We start from the raw sequence: 25318 nt of genomic DNA on the forward strand, positions 1-25318 counted from the left end.
AGCCATTGTCTATATGCAACTGAAGCCCTCTCCAACGACTAGCTGACTTGCTCAGCTTCTGTTTGATTAATCACTGCAAGCTAGGTGTAACATATGTGTGCACTTCTCATTGGCTTATAAGCAGCCTGCAGGCTTTATAAAGCAGCAGAGAACTGTTTGGGAGTGAGTTTCTCCATTTGTGTGTTTGGTAAGTGAGAGTTTGAGAGGCATCTCACTGCCAATCAACTGCTCGTGGAAAAGGAGTCGCGACCTGGGAGGTAATTCCTGGGTCGTGGCTTAGCTTCCAATTGGAGGATGCTCACAGGAGGCGGGCAGCGGCAGAGACAGAGGCGGAGGAGCGCGCATTGGATGACATACAGAAGGTAAATAGATGGCTAGCGGCAAGGAGACAGTCACTAGCCGGGTGCTTTTTACAAGGGGACACAAGAAATCCCGGGGAGGACTAGAGGCGGCAATATCGAGACCCAGAAGCATGTCATTATGCACAGGACATGCCTCTGTGGTCTCTTTAAGATTTCAAATACCCGCCTCGGGTTCTCTTTAGGGCTCGTTCACACCTAAGCGGGAATCACACTATTCCCGCTCACTGCAAACTGCTAGCGGTTTTTAAAAACTGCTAGCCCATGTAACGCTATGGCAGTGTGTTGTGCAGTTAGCGTTAACCGCAAACGTGTTACATGCAGTAGTTTGCCGGTGATTCAGAAGCGATCGCAATTAGCATGTATAGAACCGCTAATCGCTCCCAAAACGCTAATTCATCCAGTGATTTTTTTCACGTTTAACAAAGAAAAATCACTCCCGCATTTGGGATTCTAGGTGTGAACGGGGCCTTAAAGTTGGAATTGGTCAATAGCCTTGAGAGTAGATAAGAGAGAATTACCAGCTGTGAGAAGAATAGAAAAACCTGCAGCGTTGGCCCCGATAAAGTTTTGTCATGAGGTTTTAGTGTAGCACCTGGCACAGTGGTTCCAGCCTACAATTTGAGATGCTATTGCTCTTTTAAAAACAGAATGTATAAATTAACAGACAAGGCAGATAGAATACTGGTCAATGTCAGTCTGCATTAAAGAGGAACTCCAGTGAAAATGTAGTAAAAAAAAGTGCTTCATTTTTACCATAATTATGTATAAATGATTTAGTCAGTGTTTGCTCATTGTAAAATCTTTCCTCTGTCCGATTTACATTCTGACATTTATTACATGGTGACATTTTTACTGTGGGCAGGTTATGTAGCTGCTCCTAGCTGTTTTGGCTGTATTAAACAGCTATTTCCTGTCTGTGAACCTTGTTACATTGTAACAAACTGCCAAAAGTACCGCGGTACTCAGAGCTTCTTGTGGGAGGGGTTTCAGCACAATATCAGCCATACAGTGCCCCCTGATGGTCTGTTTGTGAAAAGCAATATATTTCTCATGTAAAAGGGGGTATCAGCTACTGATTGGTATAAAGTTCAATTCTAGGTTGGAGTTTCTCTTTAAGTATATAGTGAGAGCTTTAGAATCACAGACCGTAATTGAAATCTGTGTTCCTATAATACAGTCATTAAGAACTGACAAGGCATCGCTAAAAACTATATTACAAGGCAAAACAGATTAATGGATTCACACACACTCCTGTCAAAGGAACACAAATTAGCAAATAAATAAGGCTGCTAAGCCTTCATAAATCAACGTAGAGGCGGCACAAGGACGTGGGAAGCTTTAGGTTAACTGAAGATGGCAAGAGAGCTAATCGCCGCTGGAAGAGTATATTTGCTGTATCGTTGCTGTCATCTACATGAGAAAATCCTCTCCTGCATGTCTGCTCTTATTTGTAGCATAAAGTAAGCCTGTCATATCACAAAACATGACATATGCCAGATTTTCATCACCTGAGATGATCTGGTGGGAGTACAAAGTCCCGTGACATCACTAACAATACTGTTAGCGACCTGCTGTGTTGGAGCATCTACAGTGGGGCACCATCTACTCATCCCTCAGAACTGAATAGCATGTGTGGCACAGAGACAAGCAGTGTGTCTCTGTGCCAATCATCGGCAGCTGCCTTTGACTGGTTGAATTCCAAGCTGCTTACTTTTGCAAAAAATTCATATGAAATTTATATTCCGTCAAAATTTATTAGCTCTGACCATCTGCAAAGATCCTTCTTTGGGAACGCAGACGCAGCCATGTTTCCGAAATGTGCCAAAGCTGTTCAGAAACCTCTGCCTGTGGTGCTGCGACCTGAACCCAGCTCAGGAGTTTTTTGAGATGTGGTGAACGGTTCCCGAACCGTTCGCCGGCGAACATCTCCAAATCCCTGGGGCTCTTACTACTTCCGGGTCGCACTGACCCGGAGTAGTACGCCTGCGCTGCCCGGCGGAGCGCGTCCTAGATCGCGCTCCTGTTGCCGGGCACTTTCTGCGCGTGTGCGTGACGTCATGAACGACGTCACGCTCATGCGCAGAGAGTGCTCGGCTACAGGAACGCGATCGAGGACGCGCTCCGCCGGGCAGCGCAGGCGTACTACTCCGGGTCAGTGCGACCCGGAAGTAGTATGAGCTCCAGAGATGTTCGCCGGGCGAACAGTTCGCCGCATCTCTACAATTAGGCCACGGCTGCCAAGATGGGGCAGACCTCGGCAAAGCAGACGGGGGTGGTGAGAACCTCGGGAGACGTGGGAAAAACAACGCCATGACCACAATTCCAAAAAAGAGTGAATGTGTGGGAGGTGGGGGGGGAGAGAGATATCACCTACCTGAATGATTTACAACAGATCAGGTATGTATCTGTAACCCAGAGACACTCCCCTCCCAGTTCTGTATCATTAAAGTGGATCTGAGATAAAACGTTTACTCATTGCATAATTATAGTGGCTTGCAAAAGTATTCGGCCCCCTTGAAGTTTTCCACATGTTGTCACATTACTGCCACAAACATGAATCAATGTTATTGGAATTCCACGTGAAAGACCAATACAAAGTGGGGCACACGTGAGAAGTGGAACGAAAATCATACATGATTCCAAACATTTTCTACAAATAGCTGCAAAGTGGGGTGTGCATAATTATTCAGCCCCCTGAGTCAATACTTTGTAGAACCACCTTTTGCTGCAATTACAGCTGCCAGTCTTTTAGGGTATGTCTCTACCAGCTTTGCACATCTAGAGACTGAAATCCTTGCCCATTCTTCTTTGCAAAACAGCTCCAGCTCAGTCAGACAGCGTTTGTGAACAGCAGTTTTCAGATCTTGCTACAGATTCTCAATTGGATTTAGATCTGGACTTTGACCAGGCCATTCTAACACATGAATATGTTTTGTTTTAAACCATTCCATTGTTGCTCTGGATTTATGTTTAAGGTTGTTGTCCTGCTGGAAGGTGAACCTCCACCCCAGTCTCAAGTCTTTTGCAGACTCCAAGAGGTTTTCTTCCAAGATTGCCCTGTATATGGCTCCATCCATCTTCCTATCAACTCTGACCAGCTTCCCTGTCCCTGCTGAAGAGAATCACCCCCAGAGCATGATGCTGCCACCACCATATTTGACAGTGGGGATGGTGTGTTCAGAGAGATGTGCAGTGTTCATTTTCTGTCACACATAGCGTTTTGAATTTTGGCCAAAACATTCCATTTTGGTCTCATCTGACCAGAGCACCTTCTTCAACATGTTTGCTGTGTCCTCCACAAGGCTTGTGGCAAACTGCAAACGGGACTTCTTCTGCTATTGTTAACAATGGCTTTCTTCTTGCCACTCTTCCATAAAGGCCAACTTTGTGCAGTGCACAACTAATAGTTGTCCTATGGACAGATTCCCCCACCTGAGCTGTAGATCTCTATAGCTCATCCTGAGTCACCATGGGCCTCTTGACTGCATTTCTGATCAGCGCTCTCCTTGTTTGGCCTGTGGACGGCCTTGTCTTGGTAGGTTTACAGTTGTGCCATACTCCTTTAATTTCTGAATGATCAACAACCTCTGAGGCTGTCACAGAGCAGCTGTATTTGTACTGACATTAGATTACACACAGGTGCACTCGATTTAGTCATTAGCACTCATCAGGCAATGTCTATGGGCAACTGACTGCACTCAGACCAAAAGAGCCCGAATAATTACACACACCCCACTTTGCAGTTATTTATTTGTAAAAAAATGTTTGAAATCATGTATGATTTTCGTTCCACTTCTCACATGTACACCACTTTGTGTTGGTCTTTCATGCGGAATTCCAATAAAATTGATTCATGTTTGTGGCAGCTATGTAACAAAATGTGGAAAACTTCAAGGGGGCCGAATACTTTTGCAACCCACTGTATGTTCCTTTCATAGTTTATAGGGCATTTCTCAAGCCAAATACTTTTTTTGTTTTAATACTCTAATTCCCTATAAACTATACAAGCTTCGTCCACAGCTCCTTTTGTGCCTTGGCACTGTAGCAAGGGCTTATGGGAGCTCAGTCTGGGCAGGAGGAGGTTACTAGCAACTGATTTCAGAGGCAGAGGGGAGGAGGAGAGGGGACTGAATTTTCACACAGGCAAGCTGATAGCATCTCCAGCCCTCAGCCTGTGACAATGTGACAAACAGAACATGGCTACCCTTATTATATCACAGGAATAAATGACCATAAACTTTTGAAGCTGTTTGCAGCTAGATATGCTGTGTAAACTATCTAAACTGTAGATAAGATATATATAGACAAGTTACTTGTTATAGTTAGTTTTTCATCTCGGATCCGCTTTAAGACAGAGCCTGGCATGTCTTTTTTTACTTTATGTACTCTTTAAAGGAAACCTAAAGTCAACCCCCCCCCCCAAACCCAGCCCCCACCCCAAAACACACAGTTCAACTCACCTGGGGCTCCCCCCCCCTGCAGCCGCTGTGTGCCCATGACGTCATGGAACGTTCCTCTGGTAGTCCAAGTGACTCAGTTTCGATTTCAGCAACTGGGCCAGTTGATGGCCACTGCACATGCGCGAACCCTGGACACACACATCCTGCTCAGTACGTGATTTACTCGCAGTGGCCATTGACTGGCCCAGTTGCTGAAATCGAAACTGAGCCGCGGCAGACGATTGTTCGGTGATGGTGCAGCTGCAGGGGGGCAGTAGAAGCCCCAGGTGAGTTCAACTTTTTTTTTTTTTTTAGTCTTTAGGTTTCCTTTAAAGCCATAGGAAGAATCAGAAGGAACGGATAAGCCATTAAATGGAAGGATCGATGAGCGGTGCAGAACACAGGAAGGAGGCAAACAAAACGTAGAAAATAAATATATAATATGAACAGAGATTAACCAGTCTCTTTCAGTCACTGGATGCAGCATTAGGAAAATGAATAGTGCTTTACAAAGTTCTGGGCCTGTGAGAGGAAATATTGCATACATTCAAAGCAAAAAACAAGCAGTTATGCCTGGTGCAGTCCCTCCTCCCAATGCACACATGGTCACATGATTAAAGGGGCACTACAGCGAAAAACTGTAAAATTTAAAATATGTGCAAACATATACCAATAAGAAGTACATTTTTTCCAGAGTAAAATGAGCCATAAATTACTTTTATCCTATGTTGCTGTCACTTACAGTAGGCAGTAGAAATCTGACAGAAGTGACAGGTTTTGGACTAGCCCATCGCTTTATAGGGGATTCTCAGGGATATATTTATTTTCAAAAGCACTGCCAGTGAATGGCAGTTGCTCTGTCCAACTGCCAAAAAACTGTGTAGTGAGCAGAGAAGCTGGCCAACATCATGGTTTAAATCCTTTTTAGGGAATATCTTTATAAAGAATAAAAGCCTTGCTGAGAATCCCCTATGAAGAGATGGACTAGTCCAAAACCTGTCACTTCTGTCAGATTTCTACTACCTACTGTAAGTGACAGCAACACAGGAGAAAAGTAATTTATGGCTCATTTTACTCTGGAAAAAAGTACTTTTTATTTGTATATATGTTTGCACATATTTTAAATTTTTACAGTTTTTTGCTGTAGTGCGATAAAAGGACACCCATCAAGACAGAGCTTGATCACGGACAATCTTAATGCGTCTGTCACTTGACCATAATGCTTATCAGCTGGCTATAATACTTCCTGAGACTCGGAAAAGAAATATAGATCAGGTGTTCAGACTGTCCTTATCTGCATTAAGCCAGAGTGTCAACATTACAGACAGGCGACTAGTATTTTCAAGATGGCGGCGATGATGGTTCTTATGACTGATGTAGGGGAAGAGCCTTTCAGCTTTTAATTAAAACAAGAATACCAACTGAACATATCTGACAATATGCAGTACACCCCGTATTGCTGACATGTCCCATATCCTAAGTAAGGACTTCACACCCCTATTCATTACCTTTGACATCTGAGTGTAATATTTTTCACGTCAAAAATGTAAAAAAAAAAAAAAAATTATAAAAAATGTTTTACATTCATCATACTGCAAAACAGATAACGGGTATCAACAACAAAAAAACTTGTTGCTACAAGAAATTCATAAGAATATAATTAAAATCCCATTTTCTCCAGTGTCCTTAGCATGAAGATACTCCATACATAAGCAGTCCATCAGCAGCATTGCTTTGGTACACAACGTATTAACAAAAAAAAACATGTAAACCACAAGAGCCGGAAGAAGAGGCACTGCAAGTCTCAGTGTTCCCCAAGTGCTTTTTGGCATTCATATAGCAGGCAGTGTGACAGTGTAGAGGATGCAGATCTTATCCATAGAAGCAGCTTTCCTTCCTGGAGCTGACAATGCATCAGAGACTGTACAGCAGGCAGCAGCTGGCATGCAACTATCCCTTCATTACCTTAACAAATGAATAAACAGAAATGGAAAAGGTTAAAGCACCACCTAGTGTTATGGCTTATTGCAATTCACCACATAAAGACTATCTAACATGTACAGTAAATCACTCTTACAACTTACAACGGTTAATGGAATAAGTCTCAGGCCAATCATAAACTGTGCATGCCTCTTCCTCCTTCACTAGGCTGTTCCCATTGGCTAACTGTCACTAGACACTAGACTAGAGATGCCAACAGCGGACCAATGGGAGAACTTTCCTGAAGGAGGAAGGAGTAGGCCCACCGTATGACTTTTGGGCTGCTATTTCCATTAAATTACATTATTAGGGAAATCACATGATGACAAAGCATGGGATCGCCCATTAGGCCCTGAGTTCACTAACGCAGTTGTATCCGCTTCTGTCCGCTTTTCAGCATCTGTAACATTTATGTGTAACTGAAAAACGGACACAACTGGTGTCAGTGGGCTCAGGCCCTTATGAAAGTGGGACACTTAGGGCACTTTCCACTGCAATGCAGAGTGGAGCTGCTCTGCGTTGCACGTCACTCCTGGGGGCGGAGCTTGAATTTCCCATTCATTATACTGAATGGGATCACAGACGCAAATGCGCTGAAATGCAGGCAACCATGCGCTGTGATTCAAAAGTAAATTACAGCCTATCAATGGAAACAGCAGACAGTGCAGTCTATGCACTGTCTGCTGTCCCTGCAATCGCGTTTCCATAAAAGCACGCTATATGGACACAAGGCTTAAGGGTCCTTTTACACTTAATGAGCTGCTCTCAGTTAACTGAAAGGACAAATGATTTTGAAATAAATGCCCATGTTTTCCTATGGCTCAGTTCCTACTGTACGCATTTCAACTAAAAGCTTTTCATTATGTGCTGCTGTGGAAAGTTAAAATGCATCTTTTTTTTCAGGTGTACAGGTAGTCCTCAGTTAACGAATGAACTAAATACTGTAGGTTCGTCCTTAACCTGAATCTGTTCTTAAGTCGGAACAATGTGCTATCTCTGTCCCCTGTACCTACTCTGTGCCTCCAGTGTCCCCCTCTGTGTCACCTCTGCCTTCTGTGCCTGCTTATACAAGTTTAAAAGCCATTTTTCTTAACTACTTTGTCCTCCTTGACGTAGAACTACGTCAAGGAGGCCATGTGCGCTCCCGCGGCCGACTGCGCGCATGCACACGCGCTCCCGGCTGCGGATTGTTAGCCCAGGAATCCATGAATCGGGCCATGGTGCCCGATCACCGATTCCTCTCCCCCGCAGAAAAAGCGACAGCTTCTCTCGGAAGCTTCGCTTTTTCTGCCTCACTGTACACTGTACGCTTAGAGTGACGACATCTAAACAAATTTAAGGTTGCCATCGTGTGGCCAAAAAGTAAAACTACATCTAAATGTAAAAAAAATAAAAATACACATATATTTACCCAAAACATACTATTTACATCCCACCCTCCCAAAAATACCCACATAAAATGTTTAATAATAAAAAAAAAAAACATTACAATAAAATAAAAAAAAACAGATAAATATTTACCTAAGGATCTAAACTTTTTAAATATCTTTTTTATAAGCTTGTAAATAGTGATGGATGCAAAACGGAAAAAATGCTCTTTTAATTTCAAATAAAATATTGTCGCCATACATTGTGATAGGGACATAATTTAAACAGTGAAATAACCGGGACAAATGGGCAAATACAATACGTGGGTTTTAATTATGGAGGCATGTATTATTTTAAAACTATAATGGCCGAAAACTGAGAAATAATACATTTTTTCAGTTTTTTTCTTATTCTTACTGTTATAATGCATTTACAGTAAGGTAGCTCTTAGCAAAATGTACCCCCCAAAGAAAGCCTAATTGGTGGCGGAAAAAAGATATAGACTAGTTCATTGTGATAAGTAGTGATAAAGTTATAGGCTAATGAATGGGAGGTGAACATTGCTCGGATGCTATTTGAAAAATTTTTTTTGATTGTTCCCATGGAAACACTGAATCCATGCCGTTCATATCGGCAGGTTGTTTGTAAGTCGGGCGTTCATAAGTCGGGGACCACCTGTATAGTGTAAAATAGGCCTAAGGGCTCCCTAACCGTTCACAAAGAAAGAAAATCAGAACACCTTAAAGCATACCCATAGTGCCATGCTGAAATAAACATGTACTGTACATAGAATATCAATCCTACTTAGAACTAGTTTATTTATTTTTCATTGCAAAGAGTTAATAAGGCCTTGCTCTATATGTGAAGCTGAAGCAGTCAAACTAGCAGTCCAATGCAGCAGCTCTCCTGAACATTAATAAAAGGTATGTATGTGGCTGTGAAAACACTTTAGATAGTGGTACGGTGATGAAAAATTCAATAGGTTAACATTTCTTTGTGTTAGAGCTGAATGAACCAGAACTTAACTCACACTGACCTGGCTAAAAATGTAATCCCTGAAACTGAAAATAGGAAAATTATATTTACCATTAGTACTACAGATAGCATTATTTATCTCATAAATGTATTTTAACTTTGCTTTGCTTGACCAAATGCATATTACAGCCAGGTTTAGATCTTATTTAACAAAAGTTGCCCAAAGTTCTTGAGAAAAAAGTGCTGTTTGTAAAAAATATTACAGTACTCTGCAGTGCTTTGTCACATCACAGCCCTGGCTCCACAGCACAGAGGGGAAAATGTAACAAAGCCAGCTGAAGAAGAATTGGAGTAAAATTGGGGAAAACGTAGAGATGACCAGACCAAGCTTTCTGACTGGTTACTATGAGCAACTGCTTCACTGTTGCACCAAATTTGCTGCAATCAAATCTTCCCCAATTTATCTAGAGACACCTCTGCTGCCACATCTAGTGTCCCATAAGTACCACTCTAACCCTTATTTGCCTGTCTTTGGATCACAGTATCCCAGCAACATACTGCTTACCAAATGGTGGCTCAGGGAAATATTACCAGAACTAGTCCATTCTTCCATACAAATGTCGTTACCCATCTCCAACCACAGCACAGAGTCTGGAAATATCACTGTTACCATCACTACCTTAGTAGTAACCATACCTAAAGATGCTTGCATCTCACATCTCCAAGTAAGCCGTGTATTCTCTCTGAGCCTAACAGTTAATCCCATCCCCAACCCAACAATTGTCCTTACAAATGGGACAATTCATAATAGTACCTAGCTCAGAAAAGCAGTGTCTCTGACAATTCTCCATAATAGGATTGATAAACCAGTGTCCCTGAGAAAACATAGCAATGCAATACATTTAATAAGCAGCGTCACCCAGTGGCGTAGCTAAGGAGCTGTGGGCCCCGATGCGAGTTTTACATTGGGGCACCCCAAGCACTCTATACATAACAATTGATACGGTGCACCAAAAACTGCCAGGTGCAAGAAGGGGATGGGGAGCAGTTTGTTAATGATTACCACTATTCAAAGTATCTATAGAAATGATTATTATGAACACAGGACCAATAGAGAGCTAATACTGGAGTTTAGGGAGGGCCCTATGGGGCCCCTCTGGCCCAAGGGCCCCGATGCGGTCGCAACCTCTGCACCCCCTATTGCTACGCCCCTGGCGTCACCGCATGCTTTACTGCACACTGTGTATATTTAATGCAAATGGTACAGCATTAGGATGCAAGCATACTAAGAACAACATACTAATGTACACCAAAGCAGACACAAATTCAGTATGTTTTCTTCCGCCCCAAATACAAATTCTAAAGTGAGCAAGCACCAAGTCAGAACACAACTTTGTTGTCTAATGTTTAGTGAGGGAAAATTCTCCTATCCTGATATGTGAGCTGGAATATTCACACACAGAGAATATGTATTGTATTACAAATATTCAATGTTCCTACTGTAACAATGCAGCAATTCAACTATATTCTGATAGGATCTAAGGTGGATCCAAACTATATAAATTAGAAAAATAATGGCCACAATTCACTAAGCTCATCTCCTGTCCATGGTGATAAAGCATTTAGTATTTACTAAGCAACTTACCTCAAGCAAACCATAAAATAAGGTTTCTGTCCTTAAAGAGAAACCGTGACCAAGAATTGAACTTCATCCCAAGCAGTAGCTGATACCCCCTTTTACATGAGAAATCTATTTCTTTTCACAAACTAATCATCAGGGGGCACTGTATGGCTGATATTGTGGTGAAACCCCTCCCACAAGAAACTGAGTACCATGGTACTCCTGACAGTTTCATGTCTGTGAACCTTGTTGCATTGTGGGAAATAGATGTTTACAGCTGTTTCCAACTGCCAAAACAGCAAGCAGCAGCTACATCACCTGCCAGCAGTAAAAATGTCACCATGTGATAAATGTCAGAATGTAAATCGGGGAGAGGAAAGATTTTTCAACGGGCAAACACTGACTAAATCATTTATACATAATTATTGTAAAAATGAAGCACTTTTTTATTACATTATTTACACTGGGGTTCCTCTTTAAAGCGGTATTGTCACCATAAAAATCAAATTTCAACAGCAACTGGTCTGAGTGTATTAAGTGATAAAGATGCTAATCCTGCATTCAAAACTTGAAAAAAACTTATTCTGCTGTTATGGTTTGGAGTTATCACATACTTTAGGAGCACTGGCCCTAGTGCCAAACAGTTGAATACAGGGAGTTCTTTTTATCTATAATATATTCCTCCTCTTCCATTTATTTCCCTGCCTAGCTGATAACTTGTGTTTACAAGCATTTACAAGCAAGGCTGAGGTGACTCAGTGATTGGATGTGTAAATAATAATAATAATAAAAAAAAAAGACTCTGGGAGGAGGGCAGCTAATGAATACACAATGAGCAAGAGAAAGGAGGGGGTGAAACAAGAGTCAGGGAGGATATGATGTCAGCATTAGCTTGGCAAGATGGCCACTGCCTAGAGTAGGATTTTCTGCTTTTCCTTTATAAAATTCACAGGAATCATTACGTGGATAGCACAATACATCTGTTATGTAAGTAGAAGTAGTATTTATCTACTTATATATGTGTTTTTTATTTCTAGGTTAGTATGGGTGTCGCTTGTTCTTTAAGTTAAGGAGTGATTTCTTTAAGGTTTCAATCCTTTTTTAGGTAGGGACCACACTTGTCTTTCAGTTTTCTGCGCGTGTTTTTCTGCGTACGTTTTTCGCACGCCAAGTGTGTCTCTGCAGAAAAACGTGCATTTTTTCACAGTAGCTAATGTAGTTGATACAGAAAACTGACAAAATGTGCAGAATCTTGATGCAGAATGTCAGTTTTTTCTGCGTGCGAAAAACATGTTAAGTGTGAACTAGCCCATTGATTAACACGAGTTCTCAGTTTTTCTGTGCAGAAAGCACGTACGAAAACTGTTAAGTGTATTCCCTGCGTAAAACAACAACAGAATTGTAAAGTTAAAGGCAGGATGTTCATTCACAGAGAGGAATGCAAATGATAACTGTAAAGTGTGTGAGGAGTTATCACCTGGCCTGAGCTGTCATTAAGTGGAGTGTTACTATAGACTGCAATGTAAAGTGAAGCATTCTGAGCTGTCTGCTTTATCTTTTACTAGTTTATACAGAAGGGGACTCTGTATAGAAAAAATATACACAGCAGGCCCACAGAGAGGGAGAGACACCAAGACACCAGGGGCCATATGCAATTCACTTTTTCACCTGAGTTTTCTCCAAGGTGATATTTCTAAATTTGACAATAAAATGCATGTTAAGCCAGCAGCAAGCAAGGAAATGCTCAAAATAATTTTTTACTTGTACTTAGTTCTCAGTACTTTTTTTTTAAATTTCTTTTTGCAAACAATCAGACGCACCTAAGCGCTTTATCCCAACCATAGAACAAGCTTCATCAGAAACCTCCTAATGTTGGGAAGGAATATGCATCATAGTTTGCTTTGCTTTTAAAGCGGATCCGAGATGAAAAACTAACTATAACAAGTAACTTGTCTATATATCTTATGTACAGTTTAGATGGTTTAAACAGCAAATCTGTTTGCAAACAACTTTAATAGAATATGAATATTTCTTCCTGTGATACAATGACAGCAGCCATGTTGTTTGTAAACAAAACACAGAGGCAGGCTTATCTGCACCATCAGCACTCAGACTGAAAAAAACCTAACCCCCCCCCCTCCACCTCTGAAATCTCTGGCTAGTAATACCTCCCCCTCCCTCCTGCACAGACTGAGCTCCCATGAGCCCTTGCTACTGCCAAGGCTCTCTGAAAACTGTGGGTGGGGTTTATTTAGTTTATAGGGAATTCGAGTATTAAAAAAAAAAAAGTATTTGGCTTGAGGAATGCCCTATAAACTATAGGAAAGGAACACAATTATGCAAAAATTCATCTTGGATCCACTTTAATTTTAAATCTCTATAAAAACCAAGTCGAAACAAATAAGCAGAAACCAATAAGCGAAAACCAAAATTAGCTTACCTGGTAATGCTGTTTTTAATAACCCTCCAGGACAGGTGCTACATATGAGATATGGACCCGCCCCCAACAGGAAACACATCAAACTAGCCCTCTATAACTTCCACCTCTAGCCTCTACCTGCCAGTATGTTCCAATTAACTGTTCCGATAGAATGCCTCACATATTACATAAATACATGCTTACAACTTAACTTTATATCATACCTGTTTACAACATATAGTTTTTCGTATGCACATAAGTTTTAGGGTGGGTCACCTGTCCTGGAGGGTTATTAAAAACAGCATTACCAGGTAAGCTAATTTTGGTTTTTTCGAATAACCCTCCAGGACAGGTGCTACATATGAGATGATATGCAATAAGCAGCACTAACCTTAGGGAGGGATCACAGCTTGAAGAACTTTCCTTCCAAAAGTTTGTTCTTCCGCTGATAGTAGATCCAGCCTGTAGTGTCTAATGAAGGTGTTCGCCGTCTTCCAGGTTGCCGCTTTGCAGATGTCGGTTGTCGTAGCTCCAGCTCTGTAAGCCCAGGAAGTTGCAACTGACCTAGTTGAGTGTGCTGTTATTTCTTTTGGACAGGGAACTCCTTTAAGTCTATATGCTTCATTAATGCAGGCTTTAATCCATCTTGCTATAGAGGCTTTAGACATGCTCTTTCCTTTTGTTGCACCCGAAAAATTAACAAATAATGTTGTAGATTTTCTAAATTCCTTTACTCTATCCAAATAAAATAATAAACATCTTCTGACATCTAACTTATGCCATCTAATCTCTCTAGGATCAGTGGCATTTTTACAAAAGGATGGCAAAACAATTTCCTGTATCCTATTGGATAGGGTAGCGACCTTTGGCAAGAACTCACTTGCCGTCTTCAGGACTACTCTATCATGAAAAATGGAGCAAAATGGTTCAACCGAACTTAGGGCTTCCAGCTCACTTATCCTCCTTGCTGAGGTAATAGCTACTAAAAAAATGGTCTTCATTGTTAAGAATCGTAATGGTATTTCGTTCAATGGTTCAAAATCATCACTCATCAAACTGTTTAAAACTAAAGTCAAATCCCAACTTGGATATGAACGTTTCATTACCGGCCGGGACCGTTCTATCGATTTCAAAAATCTGATAACTAAGGGTTCCAAGGCTAAACGCCTATTAAGAAAAACTGAAAGGGCTGCAACCTGCACTTTCAATGTACTCAATGCCATTTTCTTGTCAATTCCATCTTGCAAGAATTCTAGTACTGTAGCCAGTCTATTTGATTTCAGGCCTGATTCCTTTTTCCATTTACAAAAGGTCTTCTAATATTTTAGGTAGATTGCTCTTGTAACACTCTTCCTACTGTTTAATATCGTCTTTGTCACTCTGTCCGATAGCCCCCTTCTTTTCAGGATTTGCCCCTCAGAAACCACGCTGTCAGCTGAAGATTGGGAATCTGAATCCATTCGCCTTCTTTTCTGAGAAGGTTGTGCCTGTCTCTCAACTGGATCGGTTTGTCCACTAACATCGATTTTAACATTGGGAACCATAGTCGTTTTGGCCAATTGGGTGCAATCAGTATCAGATACATTGCAGTTGATCTCAGCTTCTGCATTACTATTGATAATAGAGGGATTGGAGGGAATGCATAGGCGATCTGAAAGTCCCATGTCTGTGCCAACGCATCTACCCCTAAAGCTCCTCTTGGGTCTAATGAGAAAAATTGGTTGCAGTGCGTGTTCTCCCAATTGGCGAACAGATCTATCTGCAGATGGCCCCATCTTTGTGTCAATTCCTTGAATATATTTGGATTTAAACTTAGTTCTGAATTGGACAACTTTTCTCTGCTCAACAGATCCGCCATGGTATTTAGGGATCCCTTGAGGTGCACTGCTGAAATTGACTGAAGATTTTGCTCTCCCCAATCTAATATCTCCAGCACTAGTCTCAACAGCCGTTCTGACCTTGTTCCACCCTGCTTGTTCAGATACATGACAACTGGATATGGTGGCCCCTTAGTTAACGCTACCTTTACCGCCAGTAATTCTCGATAGTTTGAAGACTGAACTATCACATCCCTTGGCCAAGTCCCCTGTAAATAAATGCCTTCTATGTGAGCCCCCCTTCCTGTGAGGCTGGCATCTGTTGTCAGGACCTTTGTTACTGGACACCTCCACAAGCGACCCTGTATTAGATTGGGCTCTTGAATCCACCAATTCAAGGATTGCTTTATATTTTCTGGTATGCATATGGTCTGATCTAGGGCTGACTGATCTCCCTTCCAATTCTGCAGAAGCCATAGCTGTAGTGGTCTTATATGTCTTAGTGCCCAATATACTGCCGGGGCTGTGGAGGTTAAAAACCCCAACAGTCTCATGACTTGTCTGGTTGTCGTAGTTGCTTCCTTCTGACACTGCCGCACCGTTGTCTGGAGCTTTAATGTCTTGTCCCCAGGAAGGAACAATCTCTGGGCCACCGAGTTTACCGTGAATCCCAGAAATTGAATTTCTTGAGTTGGAACCAGGAATGATTTTTGAAAATTTACTAACCACCCTGTCTGTTCTAAAAGTTGTATCACCATATTCTTGTGCTGCTCTAGATCCTGTATACTGTCGGCTACTACCAATAAATCGTCTAGATAAGGGATTATAAGAATTCCCTTCAGATGTAGAGCTCCCACAATCTCTGCCATCACCTTTGTGAAAATTCTGGGAGCTGAAGAGATTCCGAACGGAAGACAGCAGAATTAAAAATGTTCTGGACCTGAAACTGTCATTACACTGAAACGAAGGAAAGCTTGAGACTCTTTCCTTATTGGGATATGCCAATAAGCATCTGTTAGATCTATATTGATCATAAAACAATCTGGGGACAGAAGGTTTCGCATTGTAAATACTGTTTCCATTCGAAATCTCTCGTACCTTATATAAGGATTCAGGGGTTTGAGGTTCAATATCAGCCGATATTTCCCCGTGGGTTTCTTTACTAGGAATATTCTTGAATAAAACCCCTGTTTCTCCTGAGCAGGTGGAACTCTGCATACTACATCTCGTGAGAGCATGTCCTTTACTATTTCTTGCATGGCCTCCTTTTCCTCTGGAACTTTTGGGGGTGAAGTCACTATAAATTGTTTGGGAGGATTTCTTGAAAATTGAATCTTGTATCCATTCTCTATTAGGTCTAAAATGAATTTGTTTCTTGTAATTTCTTTCCAACCTAATAGGAACTTCTTTAACCTTCCCCCCACCTTGTTGGCGTCATGGTTTACTCTTTCTTTCCGTTGATGTAAACAACGGACTTCTTTTGGTGAATCCCCTATTACCTGTCCAGGGTTTACGTTTCTGCTGTTCTCTCCCCTGCGTCTGCCTCTTCCGAAAAAAAGGTTTCTTTTTTGTTTCAAACTTCCTCTTTTTCGGAAAAGTTGCTTTTTTACTAGCTGTACGCTCTAACACTTCCTGGAGCTGTGGGCCGAACAGTAAATCACCTGAAAAGGGAAGAGCACAAGCTCTAGATTTTGATGCTTGACTGCCATCCCATGTTTTTATCCATAAATTTCTGCGAGCACTATTTATCAGTGCGGTAGATTTAGCTGTAATCCTTAGAGATTCTGAGGCTGCATCAATGACGTAGTCATTACCTCCCTCTACTACCTCAACAGCTTCTAAAATATCTTTTTTAGGGGCATCCTCAATCAATTTTTTTTTTTTTTTTATTCTTTCCAACCATACTGACATTGTGCGAGATACACAGGTAGTTGCAGCGGCTGGTTTAAAGTTGGTCGCAGTAGCTGACCATGCTTTTTTGAGAGAAAACTCAATCTTTTTATCCCCCGGATCCTTAAGCCGACCTAAATCCTCAAAAGCCAACTCGTTATCTTTATCTACTTGGCTAAAGGCTGCATCAAGTTTGGGGCATGACTCCAATAATTTAGCGTCCTCCTCTGCGAAAGGAAACCGCCTTTTAAAACCTCTTGAGATAAATAATCTTTTATCCGGGTCCTTCCATTGTAACATAATCAGATTCTTCATTGCACTATGAAATGGAAAACAGAGTTGCTCTGAGGGTTCCATACCCGTGTATAACTTATCATGTAAAGACTTTTCAGATGTCTTCTTTTGTGGAATGTCAAGAGTTGAATAAATTGCCTTAAGTAACTCTTCTGTTTCCTCAGAAGCAAACTTAAATTTGGATGATTTAAAAGCGTCTTCCGCTTCCTCCTGTTCTGACAGTTCTTCTGAGGACCTGGAGTCCAGGTCACCAGTTTCCTGGTGACTATCCTGCTCCTCTTCAGAAGAATAAATTATTCTAGGTGACTTTCCTAAAGCCTTTCTAGGTTTGACTGACTGAGCCGACTGTTGCCCTTGTGCTGAGGTAGTCGGCAGGCTTTCTCTGAAGGCCTTAAAGGTCTCCACCATCTCTTGACGCATAGTGAACATGAAGTCTTTACATGAAGCAGTATTATCCTCATTGATAATGCTTGATATACACTTCTGACAGGAAGCTTTTGGCCAGTGCAGTTGTAAGGGTTTATTACACAAAATGCAACTCCTGGGCCTATCAGAGCTATCAGACTCCATAGCTCCCTAGAAACATACAAATAACATAATCAATATGTCATAATGATACTCTTTTCATACCAATTAATATGCAAGCAGGTATTGGTAATCTTAAGAAAACTAGGTATAGTATGATTCCACCTATTAGTGAAATACTATTAAACTATACACATTTTTTTTTTTCCCACAGGTATCAATGCAAAAATATATAGACCCTGTGTAAAACAAAATTGTTACTTAAAGAAATTGCGCCCATAAAATTGCTGTTAATAATAGTGACAAACTTTTATATCCACCATAAAATCACTTTGCTCAGAATGCCATATATAATAAATTATAGCGCAAGACAACGAGATAATCATGCTATATGATATGCAGACCTCGTTGATACCATGTGGCCTAAGTCAATAATCATCATAAAACATTAGACTGTAGCCACTATTATGTATTCAGACCTCACTGATCAGACTGCGGCATTAGTGAATTACTACATCTCCACCATTCAGCAGACCTCATGGATCAGTATGCGGCCAAAACAGATTTCAGACCTTCGCAGATCAGACGGGCGACTGTCCTCCGACACTGCCCCACTTACCTGATCTGCCGTCTTCTGCTTTGCGTCCATCTCCTTCACCATCTCCAACGCGTGTGAAGGATTGAACGCCGCGGCATCTAAACAGGCGCTCGAACCGGAACTGGAAATGACGTCACCGGACGTGACGTCATACTCAGGGCGGAAGTACTGTACGGAGAGCGCCAATGCCCTAGCCTCCGCTTGGACCTGCTGCCCCGCACTACGCTTCCTCCAAGAGACCACCATTACGCCTCCGCTTGGTACTGTCCCCTCCGTCGCGCGTATGGCCTCCGCCTTAGCTGCCTCCAATGCCGCTCCTCTGGATACCGCTGCACCTGACGGTTTTCTCCAAAGGAATCCACCAGCCTGTGGATAAAAGGTAACCTCCAGAACCCCACCAGGATAAGGCTACCCAAACTAGTTCTCCATGGCCTCAGCACTGCCTGGCTGCTGACCACTCCACTAGCTAGAGAGCTAGGTGTTCCCCGGAACAGGAAACACAAAGAACTGGAAGGTAGAGGCTAGAGGTGGAAGTTAGAGAGGGCTAGTTTGATGTGTTTCCTGTTGGGGGCGGGCCCATATCTCATATGTAGCACCTGTCCTGGAGGGTTATTTGAAAAAAAACACGGACTTTCACCCATGCTACACACACACTCAAATAGACTTATAGCATCCATAACCCACCCCGACTTTCTCTACGCCTAGACCCACCCCTACCCCTTCCCCACCCTCTTCCCCTCTCTCGCACCCGTTACACCCCTCACGCTGCGCCCCCCAGCCAAGATCATATGGGCAAAATAGCATATCTCTAGTTAGAAATATCCTCCCATATATGTTTCAAGATAGTCCGTTGGCTGCTCAGTACTTTTTCAGTTGAAAAGTGCTGGATAGTTATTTTAAATAGAAGATGAAAAATTATCTCCTAGGAGAAACCACAGGAGAAAAGTGGAATTATGGGCCCAAGTCTATCTATACATATATACAAAAAAAAAAATAAATTATAATATACACACACACAAAATATATGTATATTCGTAAAAAGGCCCGCCCGTTAAAAAACAGGGCTAGGTCACAGCCGCTACCCCCTGCAATGCGCGCACATATGCGTCCCGCTTGCTCGTTCCCCACCACTGTCTGAAGTATATGCACACAGGGAGCTGCTTGCTTGGCAGTTGGAAAAAGCTGTTATTTCCCACAATGCAATGGGAAACTCTGTGAACCACACACAGCAAACTGTCAGATCCGGCCCTGTGTCCTAACTGCCCTGGCTGCGCACATGCTCAGTACAAAAAAGCCAGGGACACACAACCATTCAGTTGATGACGCAGGGACACTTGCATTTTATTGTATAGGATAACACACACACACACACACACACACACACACACACACACACACACACACACACACACACACACACACACACACACACACACACACACACACACACACACACACACACACACACACACACACACACACACACACACACACCTTCTCTCTCTTCTTCCCTGGCTGTTCCCTGGCTATACTGCACAGGCTAACTGTAATCATCCTAGCAGCAGGAGTGGTGGAGCTGTATTTTGCCTGTGTGTGCTCCTCCCCTTCCTATCTACTGCATGTGAAAATAAATACAGAGGTGATAACTTAAGGACTGGAGTGATAAGACAACACTTTGAGGGCTAGTTCACACTCGGCGCTTGTAGCACCGCTAGCCACGATCACGTTCGGCTCCGCGATTTGAAATCAAAATCTCGCAATTCAGTGCGATTTGCGCTTGTCATTCATCACCAGCATGATCTTAGTGAATTGTGGCCAATAAGTGCAGGTGTGCGGGGGTACTCATGTTCTACCTCAGTATATAAAGCCCTGAATATCTTGACTGACACTATCGGGTGCAGAAGGGTAACCACGGCTACGGTGACACAAGAACCCATCATGCTTACTATTTCTGTCACACAAGCAGATCTTCTGGAAAATACTGCATTTCAGACATTCACACTGAGATGCTGAAACAGAAATCAGATCACTGGAGTCTTTGTGGCTGTAATTTTCAGTTACGGTAAAGAATATATGCCTTGTAACAGTAAATCCCAGACTGTTTTTGCTAAGTGTATAGAAGCAATTTTTGCTGACATTTTATATAAGTAAGCCATATGTGAAAACAATCCACCCACATAGTGTGCAAGTTTATAAACAAAAACACATAACTGACAGATCCGAAATATTACAAGGATAGCATTTTAACAGGAACACAGTGCAAACTATGAAAAAGAAACAAACCAAATGTGAAGCAAATAAAATCTTACAAAACAAAACTTGTAAATTCACATACATTTGCATTCAAGAGGAACTTTATTTTTTTTTACTGTAATCACATTCCTAACCAGGTGAAAGCACAGTCACTGCAGTGGACTCTTAAAGGAAACCAGAGACCATTAACAATAAAAGGTTTATACATATCTGGGGCTTCCTCCAGCCCCATCCGCACAGATTGCTCCCATGCCGCCATCCTCAGCCTTCTCCTGCTCATGTACCGGGTCCCTTACCTTCAGCCAGTCGCAGCCAGTCTGGGGAAGAGAAGTGCACCCTCTACGTATCCATCCAGCGACTGCCAGAGAGATACGTAGAGAGCACATTTCTCTTACACAGACTGGCCGCGACAGGCTGAAGTTACGGGGCTGAGGATGGCGGCATGGGAGCGATCCATGCGGATGGGGCCGGAGGAAGCCCCAGATATGTATAAACCTTTTATTGGTAATGGTCTCTGGTGCACTTTAACACATGCCCAGTGGAAGAATCTGGCTGGTAGAATAATACGTGATTTTCGATTAGAATTGACATTGGTAATGCCATTTAACAAATAGATATAAATAGATTCCCTCCTCTCAATTAATTAGACATTTAATTATAATTATATATTTAAATTAATTATCCAGGTCTGTGGGAGTTTAATGGGAATATGTAGCTGTAATTATTAAAGGACCACTACAGCAAAAAAAGAAGGTGTTAAAATCTGACAGAACAGACAGGTTTTTGACTAGTCCATCTCCTCATGGGGGATTTTCTGGGTTTTCTTTGTTTTCAACAGCATTTCCTGAACTGCAGACTAACTGCCAAAATAGTAAGAAACCATCCAGCCTCCCTACTTACTCGCACACTATTTTGGCAAATAGACTTAGGGCCTCTCTCCACTCGTCAGTTTTCTGCATGAGTTGTCTGACAGTTTTGCGTTGCTGTAAATTGTTTCTCTTCATCCAAGTGTGAGCTAGCACATAGATTAACACTGATTGCAGTTTTCCTGTGCAGAAAACACACAGCAAAACGGATGAGTGGAGACTGGCCCCCAGCTACTGCCATTCAGCAAATGCTTTTGACAACAAAGAAAACCCTGTCAGTTCTGTAAGATTTTAACTGCTTACTTTTTTTGCTGTAGTGAAATTTCAAGTATAACAAAAGGTTACGTCATAATAAAAAAATACAAAAAAATCCCAACATTTAAAAAAGAGGGGCCAATATAAACAGTTAACACCATAAAAAAGAACCATAATTCCTATGGCTCTAGTTCAATACAATATACCGTAGGACAAGAAACAGATGACCTTTCGCTATTCTTTATATTTCAAACTACTTATCATTAAACTGGTATAAACATTTGTCCCTATAACAAGTTCACTATCATTCCAGTATTGTGTAACAATGTATGTAGTTTTATGCATGAAGGCTTGTTTCTTATTCAGAAGTTGACAGCGCTAAAAACCAATTCCATGCAGAGCTCCAAATATGTTTGTAACAGAATGCATGCTACCCTTTTGTACCAAGCAAGGCTTCTGCAGCTAGAAAGCGCATTTTCAAACTTTGATCAGGTGACTGGAAGCAGCCCAGCTGGTTATGTGGGCATGTGTACTGTTGCATGGCTCAATAGGACCACCATGCTCTTTACACTTTAAGAAGGTTTAGTTAAGTCAGAGGTCTGTGATGCAGTAACTGGCCAGGGAATGGGCTTCTGACCAAGTACACTGAAGAGACTAATTTGACATTAGCGAATCAGAAAGTTTATTTACAAATCAAAAAGTTCTGCACTGTCTGTATACCTACATAGAAAAAGGAAAACATCTGTGCCTGCAGTTTGGCTGTAAGTAGAACTGTCACAGGTCAAACTATACTTACCTATAACTTCTACAACATGAACATTTAGTTTTCCCTGTAAGGCACCCAACAATTCAGATAGAGACTCCTGAGGACTCGATGTCTGAACATATTCCTTTACATCATTAGACAAGGTTGGCCACAATTTACCAAACTCTTCAGTGGAAATCATCACTGGTCTGAGACAAAGAAAGAAGACAGTAATGCTATTCTATTAGTACCTTAATTGTAATAGAAAGGCATGGATATAATAATGTAAAAATGTATGTAAACAATTGGTGAACACTAAATTTGCGAATTTCCCACCTACACGAGGACTAGAAATCATACATTTCCCCACACATATATCTTACCAAGAGCATTTCAGTGCATGATATCAAAACAATGAGCACTTTGGACTAGTGAGGTTGGAGGACTAGTTAACAAGGAGAGAGATGCAATGCTGATGCGATGTGTAGTGTGGACGCACTTATCCCAGTAAGACATTCATGGGTACAATTCAAATTCCCTCACAGTGTTTATTATACACAATTCAAACTGCACACAATGAGATCTCTCGGCTGTTGGGGTTTACCTTTACATTAGGTACTAAGGGTTTGATTCACTAAAACAAATAGTGTGACTTATCAGAGTTAACAATTAACATGCCTTATCGGAGTTAACACACCTTATCAGAGTAGCATAGCGAGTAATACGAACTTATGCCTGCTAATTGGCAATGACGAGAGCTCCACTCGTCCTACCTTGAGCTCCTGCAGGTCTAATCACTTTAAAGGACATTATTCCCACACTTTGATTGGCCCAATAGGCTGCCTGTCAAGTTTCCTGTCAAGTGACAGGCAGCCTATTGGGCAATCAACCCCCAAAAATGCTGTACTAGTCCATGTAGAAACTGATAATCTTATCAAAGATTCTGCTTTATATATTGTACCACTGCTAAGAAACTAGTGTTTTCTCATTGGATACAACCAGAAGCACCAACTAATACAATAGATTATTAATTAAAGAGACTCTGTAACAAATTTTTCAGCCTTAGTTCTTCTATCCTATAAGTTCCTATGCCTGTTCTAATCTGCTCTGGCTTACTGCAGTCTTTCCTAACTGCACTGTCTCTGTAATAAATCAATGTATCTTTCCTCTGTCCTGTTTGTCGGGCTAAAGCTTGATTGTGTGGAATGTGCAGGGCTGCTTGTGATTGGTAGAAGCGATACACACCCTCTGCAGGCCCCCTGCATACTCTGAATGACTCACACACTATGCTTAGCTGAGCCTATTAGAAGCTGGTTAGTTTGTTTGTAAACACTGCCTAAAACTGTTAACTACAAGCCAGGATTGCAGCAGAGAGTGGCAGAAACAGCACAGAGGGGCACAGGAGAAAATAATGAATAGAATGGTATGCTTTTTATTGTAAGAATATTAGAGTACAGATTCTCTTTAAGTTCTTCCTCTACATAAGATAACATATATGTGCAGGGATTACCCGGGTAATTTGGTGTGAACATATGACGGAAAGATCATTAATACTGCATCTCATGGAACCGTATCAACGGGTTTTGTCCCTAGGCTTGTACAAAAGACAAGACGACATAATCTGTGTATGGAGGAAAAAAAGGTTTTTGCCATCTTTTTAGGAAGGGGTTCTTTACACTAAGGGCCCATTTACACTTAATCAGTTGGTATGCGTTAGTGTGCATTAGTATGCGTTAGTGCGCGTTTTTTCCATAGCAGTGCATTGGGAAGATTTCAGTTATAACTCGTTAAAGAGACTCTGTAACAAAAATGTTAGCAGTATTTCTCCTATCCTACAAGTTCCTAAGGCTGTTCCATTGTGCTCTGGCTTACTGCAGCACTTTCTACTTGCATGGTCTATGTAATAAATCAACTTATCTTTCCCCTGTCGGATTTGTCGGCTGTGTCTGGAAGGCTGCCAACTCTTCAGTAATGTGAACAAGTTAACTCCTTCCAAGCCCCTCCAGTGCTCCTGTGAGGATTATTCCTCACAGACATTGTCCCTGCTCTCACTGTCAGCTTGTCTGCTATCTGTGAGGCTGATAAACACAGACTGATAAACTGAACAAAGAATAGCTGGCTGAGAAGGAAGCTGTCTGTCAGGCTGACACCAGTGCAGAGCCAAGACACAGCTTGTCATGCTTCATTGACACAGAGCTCTTTCAAAACTTGCACATAACCTCTGGAGACTGAATTCAATGTGTAACTCACTGAATTCTCTGTGTACTTACTGTGTATTAACTGAGTTCACTGTTCTGCTGATGTACTTCCTGTTTTGGTGGCCATCTTTTCTGTTTACAAAACAGATTATAAAACAGTTTTTTCACCCTCTTTATTGCAGCGGAGAGCAGCAAAAATATTACAGAGGGGGTTAGGAGATGACCCCAAACAGGCAGAGATGTTTGTTTATACTTCCTTTTGTGAATACAGATTCTCTTTAAGTGTGAAAGGTGCCATAGGAAAACATGGGACTTACTTTGAAAATCAGTTTTCTTTTAGTTATAACAGAGCAACTGATTAAGTGTAAAAGGGGCCTTAGAGTTGTTCAAATGTGTAATATCTTATCACAGGAAGTAGTTATGACAAATGTTATAGGTTTGGTTGCTTTCTTTGCATTGAAGAACGTCCATGGCTATAATTACTACAGTAGGTAATTCCCAGTGGTGTTGATCCAGGGATTTTATCTAACTGCCATCTGGAGTTTGGAAGGATTTTTTCCCTTTAAAAGTTAATTGGCCATCTACAAGTTTTTACAGAAAACAGGAAGTCCCAACCAAACTCAAGTGTCTGCAATGGAAAGTCTAACCAGCAGCAAATGATGTTCTGCACATTTATTTGAAAGACTACTAATCACAATGCTGCCTCCTGAACA

At 41.7% G+C, this 25318-nt stretch overlaps 1 protein-coding gene across 4 annotated transcripts in view; it reads right to left on the minus strand.

Moving 5' to 3' along the window:
• Window positions 1-6430: 6430 nt before the first annotated feature.
• AP4E1 (adaptor related protein complex 4 subunit epsilon 1) overlaps window positions 6431-25318 on the minus strand; it is a 112147-nt gene continuing 93259 nt past the window's right edge. For all 4 annotated transcript variants that reach the window (XM_068275445.1, XM_068275443.1, XM_068275442.1 and 1 more), the window contains 2 exons: window positions 22459-22616; window positions 6431-6766 (listed from right to left, as the gene is read on the minus strand). In XM_068275445.1, the coding sequence (XP_068131546.1) occupies window positions 6606-6766; window positions 22459-22616 (319 nt within the window). In that variant the 3' untranslated portion in view covers window positions 6431-6605. The remainder of the gene's footprint in view (window positions 6767-22458; window positions 22617-25318) is intronic.

The sequence above is a fragment of the Hyperolius riggenbachi genome, chromosome 3, assembly GCF_040937935.1.
Source record: "Hyperolius riggenbachi isolate aHypRig1 chromosome 3, aHypRig1.pri, whole genome shotgun sequence".
In the NCBI taxonomy this organism is placed as follows: domain Eukaryota; kingdom Metazoa; phylum Chordata; class Amphibia; order Anura; family Hyperoliidae; genus Hyperolius; species Hyperolius riggenbachi.